Source organism: Sesamum indicum, linkage group LG13 (genome assembly GCF_026168435.1).
Source record: "Sesamum indicum cultivar Baizhima isolate 11 linkage group LG13, ASM2616843v1, whole genome shotgun sequence".
Taxonomy (NCBI): domain Eukaryota; kingdom Viridiplantae; phylum Streptophyta; class Magnoliopsida; order Lamiales; family Pedaliaceae; genus Sesamum; species Sesamum indicum.
This window is the reverse complement of record NC_142669.1, coordinates 15,155,589-15,167,078: the sequence shown is the minus strand read 5'-3', so window position 1 is coordinate 15,167,078 and position 11,490 is coordinate 15,155,589. Positions and strand designations below refer to the sequence as shown.

The following is an 11,490-nucleotide window of genomic DNA, read 5'->3' as shown; positions in this document are numbered from 1 at the left end:
TTCCATTAGTGTGTGTCTTTGTGCGGGGGGAGAGAGAGAGAGAGAGAGAGAGATGTTTGGCTTCAGAGAAGAAATTTGAGGCGAACTCTTTTGGGGATTTATACGGGCAGCGATGGGAAATTTATTGTAGGTTGGGCTTGGGGGGGGGGGGGGGGTGGCGGGGTTGGTAGTCAGGTCAGCAAGGCAATAATGCCGGTAAGAGAAATTCGTAGAAAAAATAATATTTGTGTAGTTTAGAATATTCGACGCTCTAAATCTTATTATATTTTTTATTTTATTGAATATATATAAATACATATACACGCGCACTAATAATAATTTCTTATATGGAAACTAGCTAGAGACGATATCCCTAAACGATTTCACTTTTTCAAGACAAATTTTAAGTTGGAAAATATTTTTGTCTAAAATTTAAAAAAAATTGTCTATGATATCATGTTTTTTTTGTAGTGAGATATTATGTGTTTTCTTGTAATGACATGATCATGCATAGAGACATTAAGTCATCTATTTTATTTATGAGAAATATTTTAAATGAAATTAAACATATACTATGATTTTGTTATAATAAATCGCGTTAATTTGCGAGGGACGCCATAAATTACAATCAAATATTGTGACTTTTTTTCTCAAAATTGTAGTCAAAATTCAGATTGAGGAAAAAATGAATTTATGCGTGCTAATTAATTATATTCTGATAGCTAATGTTATAATTATATTTGTTATATAATTAAATTAAATTTTAACTTAAATCTTCAATTCCTCATATATTTCTATATATATATATATATATATACACACACACCTTTCGTTCCTTACTATTCCCCACCCCCCTTTTATGGTCGAAAAGTAAAAGCATGAAGTTTGACATTTGGTGCAACGTAAAAGTTGAAGGATGGAAGCACATGTGGAAGGAAAGAATTTTCAACAAAATTTGAATAGACCAGCAATAACTTGGCCACACTAAAGGGATCCATCACACAAACACTTCACATTCTCATTGTTGATTGATAGTTAAGATTGAAATGTGCATCACAAACAAGAATTTGCCAATCAAAGATGCATTGGGTCGCAATCACTATGTGGAAGTCATGTTACGTTGTGTCGTCAATAATACAAACTCATTATAAATAAATACACGTTACCGCATACTAATATTTTTAATTCTCTATAATACCTTAAAAATCGATTTTTAAAACACATTTGTGTTCGTGATAGTCTCACCAATGGGTTGTTTTAATCTTTCTTTGAAATGTTATAATATTCCCTTAGATTTTTTTTTTTTTTTTTTTTTGAGTCATTCTGTTTCGTCTACGGTCTAGTAGTTTCGGTTTAATTTGCTGATTTAAGGACGGGATTCATGGCAAGCAATGGTGGAAATTGGGTTGAAGTTGGGCTAAAAGTGCACAACTTACACGCTTTACTAGCCGACCTATGAGTTCCAAGGTAACTAATGTAGTCCGGGGCACGCCCTATCAGAGCGATTTATTATATGATTGTTATGTCAGAATAATTTAGAAATTAAATAATTATTTTTAAACTCATTTTGCAATACGTGTTTGGTATAAATTTTGATAGACTATTTATTTATACAGGTATTGGATGAGGCATTTTTCCTCTTAGCCATGGTTTCGTCTATTCTCTTTTGTTTAACATAATTATAATTATCCTTTTTTTTAAAAAATTATAAATACCCCCAATATTAATAATCGTAGAATAAGTATCTTTCCGCAACAGCCAATTATTGGGAGTATTTGTTAAGCCGTTGTTAATTCTAGAAGGTATTTATAATTTTTCAATTATGAATTATGACAAATTTTAAGGGAACCGTTGTAAATTTACCCAAATTAATATTACACCCTGGGCCATAACGAGAACAAAAACACATGTAACACATGCTTGTGATTCACTAATAATAACATTTTTACAACTTAGATATCAACAAGAAGATACATATTTGTGTACCTTAAATCTCATAATAGTTGTTCCTGAAAGCCTTCTCTCTGACTGACCTGACTGCCACTATAGAGGAATTCAGGGGAACAAACTGGTGAGGACCATAAGCAAGATGAACATAAATGAATTTCAAAGGCCTCATTTCCACAAAATCTAAGAAAATGTGGATGGAAAGCAGATGAAAGGATAGCTCATCATCCAGTAGAATTAGGTGTCGAGCGTTGGCGATGGCGGACCCTTCAGTAGCCCATCATCTGCATCTATCAATATGTCGACTATTTCTACCTTGTGAGCGTTCAGATCTTCGTTCTGTATCCCTCTCAACGTCTCCAGCACTTCTTCCATTGCTGGTCTCATATCTTTCTCCTGTTGCAAGCATCGGAAAGCTAATTCTGCAACTAATGTAACCATCCTTCTTACCGTGCTATTTGTCTCAAAGCCAAGACTCGAGTCAACCAACTCGTGCAACCTATGGTTTTGAATCTTGTTGATAGCCATATTAGATAAGTTGATATCATGGCGGTGCCTGTTGGTATCCACGGCTTGTAGCGACGATATAAGCTCGACTAACACGACCCCAAAGCTATAAACATCGCTTTTCTCCGTCACTTGGTAGCACTGGTAGTACTCGGGATCAACATAACCAGGAGTCCCCTGTGGAGCAGTGGACACGTGGGTGACGTCGCTGGGGAATAATCTGGACAACCCGAAATCAGCAACTTTTACATGGAAATCATTGTCTAGAAGAAGGTTATTTGTTTTGACATCTCGATGTATGATATCTGATTTGTGAAGATAAGCCAGTGCATCAGCTGTTTCAACGGCAATATTCAACCGTACAGGCCAAGATAGCAAGCCAGATTTGGCACGGTTTCCGTGTAGATGGTCAGCCACCGTTCCATTTGGTATGTATTCATAAACAAGTACTAGTTCACGGCTCCTCCTGGAAGTGCATCCATGTAAGGTAACAAGGTTTTGGTGCCTTAACCGAGTCAGGATCTCAACTTCATTCATGAACTGCTCCACTCGCTTGAAATTGTTCTCATATAAGCGCTTAACAGCAACTATACGACCATCAGGTAACTCCCCTGTTTAAAGAATAAAAACATCATTTCGGGTTTTTCTTTTAAATCTGATACTGCTCTGTTAAATTGCGAATTTAACATGCAAAGAACAAAGGATTGTATTCGTACCATAATATACAGTACCATATCCACCATCTCCTAATTCTCTCGAAGGATCAAAATAGTTAGTAGCTTCTTCAAGTTCAGTGTAGTTGAAGACCTGTACCCCAAGACACGAACTTCCCCTACCAAGATCGGATTTTGGAGATGGATACGAAGGTATGCTTCTGGTAAAATTATTAGAAGGAACAGAAAAGAGGGCTTTGCTAGAGAGAGAAGTCTCGATTTCCTTGCTCACAGTTTTGGCAGATCTGGAAGCAAGCCGCTGTTTCCTCCCTTGTCTACAGTGGAAAATCAACCATCCCAGGCCAAATCCAGCAAGAATTGCACCAGTTATGAAAAGGGCTGGATATGCAGGCAGAGACAATAACTATTCATTTTTCCAAGCGCAGTGTGTTTGGTGAAAGAAAATGAAAAGTAGACACTGGGATGAGATCATACCTATGTCCTTTCCTGTATTCGGATGATTAATTCCTGCAGCAACCATGAGGTTAAAGAATGTGAGTTTGTATGAGATATATACATACCCTTTGGATTGCTATAATAAAATATAAACACATAATCCGTCCATCCTACATAGTTCAAGAGAAGAAAATGCTGTCGGCCCAAAAACAGATCAAGAATGAAACGAACAGAACATATTGCCCAGAATCAGGACCAAGTTCAACTGGAAACAGCAAAACCAATCAAAACTACCAAAGAAATTTAGAAGTTGAAAAATGAAAAACATCAAGATCAATGACATGTTTCAACAAAACATGAAATTTCCAATATCAACACTGCTACGATACCAGCAAAATGATCTTGAAAGTTCGCAAGGAGTTCAGGGCATCAGAGTAGCAGAAAGAAAAAAGAAAAGGCAAGGGAAAAACTTTTAAATATCAAAGCAACAAAGAGATACTGCTACCTATATACATTACCATACAAGAATTCCAAAATGTCATCCAAGGGATGTATAACCACAGTTATAAACTATCAACAATCCAAATTTGCTATCACCGTTGTAACTACGAAACTATGGTGTTTAACTGATAGATTTGGCATCCACCATGAATGTGACAGTCAGTTCAACCTCAACACTGTCTGCACCATCTACAACCCTTCATAGCATACTCCATCATCCAAATCACGAACTCAACCACGAAACTGATCATACTAAAATGTAAATCACTAAACATACTAATGAATTACTGAAGTACGATTACACTAAAGAATCCGAATTACCTTCAAAATGCGGAAGAGCATTTGGGCTAGCTTCAGGCGGAAGCGTCAAAGCAAATGGACACGGCCTATCGCCGCAAATACAAACGGGTTGGCTCAAAACCGAATCAAACCCACAATCCCCACCCAAGTTATTGCACTCATTGCATAGTCTCTCATGCGGGACGCTGTAATTCACACTAAAACCCTGCATTAATGCCTGCCCAAGACTCAGCCGCAAGGCTGTGAGCTGATTCCCGGCAGCCCTCAACAAGGGGACACTGACATTCACGCTGCAATAAAGAATCCTCAAAATCGGGTCCACGGGCACCGGCCCGACTAAGTAGTAAGCATCCGTAAAATTCAACCCACTGGAATTGCAGCTGAAGAGATTGTACGGCCTGATACGCATGGCGGAGGTGTTGCAGCCGTAGAATAAAGTTAGGGCTTCGTTTTGGGGGCCATTATAGGAAAAGAACGTGGAATTGAGGATGGTTTTGCGAAATTCAGAAGGGCAAGTGTTATTGTAGAGATCCGAACGGGAAAGGACGAGGGTTTTCCGAGATTGGTCGAGTTGAAGGACTCGGTAGGCGACTGAGCTGTGAGTTAACTCGGCAGTGGCATTGTCACGGCAACTGAGTGCGAACTCCGGGAGCCCACAGTGGGCTGGGCGGTCGCCGCCAGTGAAGGGGTATGTGACGTTGCTGATGGCCCCGCATGAGAAGGTCCGGCGGCAGTTGGCGTAGGGGGTGGCGGCGGATTGGGAATACGCCACCGTAAGCAGCACTGCGGCAAGAATGACGAGAAGAGGGCGGCGAGAGGGAGACAGAAGCATTGCTGCTGCTGGGGCGACGCAGAAAGCAAGTGATCAGACAGTGAGACGGCATATTTGGTTATTGTTTGAATGCCAAAAGTTGAAGAACGTTGAACGTTGAAACTGTTGGCAGCCGTCTTTGGTTGACTGGGAAATTTCTATGAAAGCGAATGGACAAAATCTGGGGTTGTTAGAAATCAAAGATTCAAGAGCTTCAGCTTTATTAATTGCGATTGTTCAATGATTAGCTTTGTAATAGAGTGGGATTGAGAACACAATTTGGTTACGTTTGTATACAATAATGCTTTTCATGTGGACTCTAAGTACTGTAGTTACTGACACTGAAAGGTCTTGTGGGTTCACTTCATCGCCCACAAATTTAGACAAGAGAGGAGTAGGTTTGCCCTACAATTTTTTATTATAAATTTATGTAATATAAATTTTTATTTAATTTTATATTTAAATATATATATATATATATAATATGTGTTGTTTATCCGAATTCGAGTTTGTCCTTAACAGGAAAGTAATTTAATTTGGATAAGTGCTAGGATTTGAGAAAGCCAACGTTAAGTTTGTTGGGAGGACTTCAATTAAAACTCTTCAATATTTAAATTAGTTTGAATATAAAATTAAGAAAAAAAATTAAGAATATTCTCTCCATAAAATAATATATCTTGGCTCTAAATTGCTCTAGAATATTTATAATACCAAATTTTCGCATTTGTAGATATATGTGTTGAAATCTCTAGTTTTCAATGAATAATCGATGGTGGTGATTTTGGGTTATTTGGCTTAATTCTTGTAAAAAGATGTTGATCTTCGATTTATTTGAGTATCGAAAATTCTCATCGAGGTATGTTTGTCTTTTAACGAGTGTGGTGGTTTTATTAACTTATTTATTTAAATATTAATTACAAATTACAAATATATATGAATTTGGGAAATAGCTACAAAAGTAGAATGAATTGTTAGTGATGTTAACCCTAGCTGATGATTTTAGTTTTTTTACATATGTTTTAAAGTCATTAGTGCTACTAACGGCACCAAATTATTAGTATTTGCACATTTTTTGCGCCAGGTCGTCACTGCTAGACTTGGCACAATTTTTCTTAATTTTTTAAGTATTATTTATTATATAATTAATAATATAATATACTAGCTATATTATCTTAATTAGTAATTATTATTTTTAATTGATGATTTATGAGTTTTTTATTTAATATTTTTATAATAAAAAAAGATATTAAATGTTTAATTATTTTTTAACAGCTAATAAAATTAAAAAAAATTATATATATTCAAGTATTAACTTTATTATTTTGTCCTCTACGACCTCACCTAGGCACATTAATTTGACATGATGGAGCTTAGCTTTCTTGTGATTGAATATAAATTTGTTGCCTTGTCTGTGCTTGGTGCCATCTTATTAGGAATTTTGATAGTACGCCATCAACCCATAAGAGTAGCAACATGTAGCGTAAACGTGGACCAACTAAACAATTTGGAACTAGCCCCAAGCATGGGGAAGGCAACAAATTCATATCCAATCATTAGAAAGTCAAGCTCCATCACATCATAAGAGGCCCAAGTCATAAGAGGCCCCAAAAACACTAGATAGGCAATCTTGGCAGGTGCCCCCTAAAAACTAGATAGGCGAGCGACCTTGGCGGGTGCCCTCCAGAAAATAGATAGGCAAAGGAAAGAGGCCTGTTTCCTCAAGATCAGCCCAAGAGGGAGGCTCGTTGGGCTCAGCCCAAGGAGATACCCCATATCTGTCCAAGAATGAAACCTGCAAGCTTGGCCCAAGAAAGAGGCCCAGTACAAAGGCCTGCTGCATCTTTCCAAGGCCACCCTGAAGGGGGGAAGGTGCCCTCAAGGGGTTGGACTCTTCAGCTTAAGAGGACTTCCCACCAGTTAGGAGTCTGCACAAAGAGTTCCTTTTCATCCGGAGATTTGTTGCTTAAGGAACAGATAAGGAGGAACCATATCCACAAATCCCACCTTTCTCGTTGGCCATGCAAACTTCAGCAAGACTCCTGTCACAAGGGAACTCCTCCTCTATAAAGAGGGGAGGTACCCCTCGGCAAGCGTCCCCTTTTCCACACTCAAGAACTCCTCTTACTGCTACTGTACTACTCTAATTTTGTGCCCTTACATATGAAGATGTCACTTTTATCATAATTTCTCATCATAATTTATTCTTATATTCTTCTAGTTCTTAAATTCGGAACTAATTTAAGCATTGGGGTGCTAACTTTTTGTTTCCCAAATCTTCTTTCTCAAGAGCCTTCATCAATTAGCTCAAATCCGACGTAAAGATTTAAAAACTTTGAACCCGTGCTAATATCACACGCATCAATTGGCGCCGTCCGTGGAAAATTGAGTATATATAATTTATGTTATATGTTTAAAATGTATTTTATAAATATCGGCGTGCTGTGAGCTTTGTAGTATTATATATGATAACACATTTTTTGAAAAATTCAAATTGTATAGTTCTGTTGATTTTTAATAATTTAAACTTTTAAATGAGATAGGCGTATATAAATTAGGTTAAAAACATTGACAAATTCCCAAATCAGAAGAGAATACGCGTAAATAAATAAGTTTTTATTTTAATTATTATTTTAAAAATTAAAAATTGAAAATAAAAGATAACAAATAGGCTGGTACAGTAAGTAATGTCTGAGTTTTACTAAATCCCCAAACCAAAGGAAGAGAGACTGAAATGAGGAATTAAGGAATGATTCATGGATTTCATCCTCTAAGATTGGGGGAAGAGAAGAAGAATGAAATGCCAGAAACACAAAAAGAGTCAGAATTATATTTTTGTTCCAGTAATTATAAGTTATTAGTATTTTTTATCCCAATAACTTATTCTAATCGTACATTTAGTTCTTTCTTTTTGCGAATTTAATCATGAACATATCACATTTGGTCATTTTTTGGCACATTTCGTCATGTGTTAACAATTTTGGTCCTAACAACCTATAGTTACAGGACAAAAGATGAGATCTACTTCAGTGTAAAAGGGACCAAAAACACATGACTAAAATTTATAAAATGGAGGCCAAATGTGAAATATTCATGATTAAATTCATTAAAAAATATATATAAATGAAGTAAGTTACAGAACCAAAAGTGTTAACGACTTATAGTTACAGGACAAAAGAAATATAATTTTGCCCACAAAAAGCTGCAATCCTTCAACTCTGTGTTTGTTTATGAAATCGAATCAAGAATTTAAAATTTATAATGATAAATACACCATACGCGTTTGAATAATTCAATATATGTTACAAAAGAATATAAACCTTTCATTCTCATTTTGAGCTATATTTCATAGCACTGAAATGATATCAACTTTACAGAAAATTCTTGTCCGAGCTAAGTTTAGTTAAATCAAATCAATTAAAGGACAAGTTTGATAGACTTGTAATGTGATTTATCATTTTTTCTGAACTATACGCCAATTACTGCAATGTGATTTATCATTTTTTCTGAATTATACATCAATCGCACACCATGTGTATTTTATTTGCTATATGAGTGGTTTAAATTTAATCGAGTCAAATTTAAATTAGAATTTTTCCAAAATTCGAATACTCAAATCTGAATCGAAATAGAATATGGAAACATGTAAATCTAATTAAACCAGAATTCAAGATTAAAGGCCGCTTGTATCCTTCTCTTCATGAATTCTTAGAGAGAGAGGTTCAAAGTTTAAAGTTCCACAGAAATTGTGTGATTTATCGAAGTACAGAGAAAAATGTTCAATGTTTTGAAACTTATTCTATGGTTTCAGGTAAAGATTTTTACAGGTTTGAGGTTTATTGAGCAACAGAAATAACCGTAGAATGTTTTTTGTTAAGTTTATGAAGACCAGGGACTACATCAAATCTCCTGGACTGACAAAAATGTTCTGAAGAAACGCTGTTTGATGCCTAAAACATCCCAAGACCCATATGGTATTCGGTTCCATCTGATTCCAAAACAATTTAAATTCAGATATGTACAAATTCACCAGGAATTAATAGAAGATCAGGTTCTGTTAAAATGGTCTTACTGTAATCATATATAGTTTTGCCGCGCCTATAAATATAGGGACAATTACACCACATTCTCCTAAGGTTTGGTGTAATTATAGGTAAACCCTTTATAGTTTGAAAAATTGTGAATAAATTTTAAAAAATCTGTTGCTTAAAATTATATTTTTGATTTATTTTCTTTTGAAGTTTGAAGAAAATTAAGAAAAATGAATGCATCGAATTACAACTTGAAAAACACTACAATATGATAGAAAAATGACAATTTTTTTTTACTTTAAATGAAATTTTTGTTAACTTTAAAAGAAGGACCGAAAGTGCAAAAAAAAAATTAAAATTTGAGTAACCTTAAATTATTTAAAAATTAAAATTGCATCAGTAACTATATTTAAAAATAAAAAATGCATTTATCCCAGTCTAGTGTATAACAAAGTATCCTGAAGCTCCTTCTCCAACCCCTAATTCGGACACACACCGCGTCCCCTAATAGTTCTTGCCAAAGCACCGAGCCCATCTAGTTATCAAAGAGTCAACGAGCCAATAATAGGCCATTGGCAGGGAAGTCCTCAGCCGACCTACCTAACATCTCACCTCTCCAGTATTACTTCACTTCAGTCATCGACTTAAACCCGGTTTAATTAGCACTCGTTTGCTGGTGTCACATGTGGTTTACTCGTGAAATTCTTGAATAAAAAGATGCAATGTTTCGATTCATGCTACGTAATTCGATCAACGGAGTCAGTAATTAAGAACCACGACCCATGTAATATCCATTAATATCCAATTATATATGATCAGAGTAAATCGATGATCAACGACGAAAAAAGCTTAAATCCTAGTTCGCTTGCTCTCAACCATCCGTGACTAAATGACTCCTCCAGGGCCAGAGTTTCTCTAGTTTTTCAAGCACTAAATGATATTCATAGCGACTTATATGGTAGAATATATATGAAGAATTCCATTCGAAAGGCAGCTAATTAAACATGACGCACTATATACGCGTACCTTTCTTAGCTGGTGAGGTTCCGTTTACCGGTGTGCATGTATCAGAAGCGTATGGTACTGGATCAGAACAAAAGCAAGTCGTTTGATTCGTCGTAAAATCATACCCGCACCGGCCCTTCGACGCAATACAATCACCGCACGCGATGCCTCCAATCTTCCAGCTAATAAGAAAACCCTGCTGGAGTTCTAGACCCAACCGCGTACCATTCACAAATCCTCCGGCTCCTGTCCCAGTTACAGGCCCTGGAACTATAACGCTAGCATTACAATATCCAGGTCCCTGAGCTCCAGGCAAAACATATACATCACCATCATTCCACCCATTCCCGCAAGAAATATAGCTGAAATAAGGGGGATGCGAGGCAGGGCACCCGTACAAAAACGTAAAATTCGTGCACTCAGCAGCGTACTCGAAGATCGAGTAATCCAGGGTGGTGTTCACCGTTTCTAGAGGACAGGTCGTCTCCATGACGTCCTCTCTGGCAATCCTCATGGTCTGGTTTGTTTGGTCGATTTCCAGAACGCGATACTTCATGCTTGCGATATCGATGTTGGTGACGTTGTTCTGGTCGTCGCAGATCAGCACGAACCCCGGGTGGCCGCAGTGTGGTGGATCATCAGGTCCCCGGAAAGGGTACCTGATAGGTATATGTATAATCCTCCCGCAAAAAGACTGAAAAGCCCTTCATTAAGGGTAGGATGGTCATTTCCGCGACCGGATCCGCGTACTTCGTAACGGGCGGGTCGCAGAGGACCCGACCCGGGTCGTAGGAGGTGACAGAAGACCCAGACAATGACGGCCATCCGATTAGAATGGGATCAACCAGATGAGGCCACGTGGCCCAGTACTTGCCGTACAACTGTGTACTATAAATAGACCCCGATACGCCATAAATGAGGTAACTGCTATACATTTATTGAGATCGAACTTTGAGATAGAATACATTTCTCTCGATCAACCTAACTTGAGCGTCGGAGGGTCATTGTCGGGGACATACCCGACGAGCTCACGGTTCTTGTTTTATTCTCAGGGGATCCAAAATCTGTTCCGGAGGAATTAGTCGAACAGCTGTGAGATCGTCTCAGGAGATAGAATAATTCGATCCGGATCAGTTGGCGCCGTCTGTGGGAAATTCTGAGAGTTCTATCGTTATGGAGGGTTCATCGAGAAGAAATGCCGCCGAGGAAGAAACACCCAGGAGAGGAGCAGGCGCAACCATCCAAATCACACAGGATGAGTTGCAAAGGATGATAGACGAGGCAAGCCGAAAGGCTATAGTAG

The 11,490-nt window shown here is 37.4% G+C and overlaps 2 protein-coding genes across 2 annotated transcripts; both read right to left on the bottom strand.

The window, feature by feature from the left end:
* Positions 1-1,873: 1,873 nt before the first annotated feature.
* Positions 1,874-5,365, bottom strand: LOC105176145 (LEAF RUST 10 DISEASE-RESISTANCE LOCUS RECEPTOR-LIKE PROTEIN KINASE-like 1.4). The gene is made up of 4 exons (XM_011098859.3): positions 4,365-5,365; positions 3,582-3,614; positions 3,150-3,485; positions 1,874-3,044 (listed from the first exon to the last, which is right to left on the bottom strand). Exons 1-4 carry the CDS (start codon positions 5,173-5,175, stop codon positions 2,164-2,166), a joined length of 2,061 nt encoding a protein of 686 aa, XP_011097161.1. The 5' UTR covers positions 5,176-5,365; the 3' UTR covers positions 1,874-2,163.
* Positions 5,366-10,194: 4,829 nt separating this feature from the next.
* Positions 10,195-11,122, bottom strand: LOC148784555 (LEAF RUST 10 DISEASE-RESISTANCE LOCUS RECEPTOR-LIKE PROTEIN KINASE-like 2.7). Its single transcript, XM_088876884.1, has 2 exons — positions 10,938-11,122; positions 10,195-10,846 (listed from the first exon to the last, which is right to left on the bottom strand). The coding sequence occupies exons 1-2, from the start codon at positions 11,120-11,122 to the stop codon at positions 10,195-10,197; spliced, it is 837 nt and encodes a 278-aa protein (XP_088733010.1).
* Between the last annotated feature and the right edge of the window lie 368 nt (positions 11,123-11,490).

What these genes read in the sequence shown, in the direction of transcription:
- LOC105176145 (XM_011098859.3), bottom strand. Translation starts at nt 5,175, where the DNA reads ATGCTTCTGTCTCCCTCTCGCCGCCCTCTTCTCGTCATTCTTGCCGCA. An exon ending in TGCTCTTCCGCATTTTGAAG is followed by an intron (nt 3,615 to 4,364) that starts GTAATTCGGATT and finishes TGGTTGCTGCAG; the next exon opens with GAATTAATCATCCGAATACA. An exon ending in ATATGGTACTGTATATTATG is followed by an intron (nt 3,045 to 3,149) that starts GTACGAATACAA and finishes TTCTTTAAACAG; the next exon opens with GGGAGTTACCTGATGGTCGT.
- LOC148784555 (XM_088876884.1), bottom strand. Translation starts at nt 11,122, where the DNA reads ATGTATAGCAGTTACCTCATTTATGGCGTATCGGGGTCTATTTATAGT. An exon ending in TGCGACCCGCCCGTTACGAA is followed by an intron (nt 10,847 to 10,937) that starts GTACGCGGATCC and finishes TATACCTATCAG; the next exon opens with GTACCCTTTCCGGGGACCTG.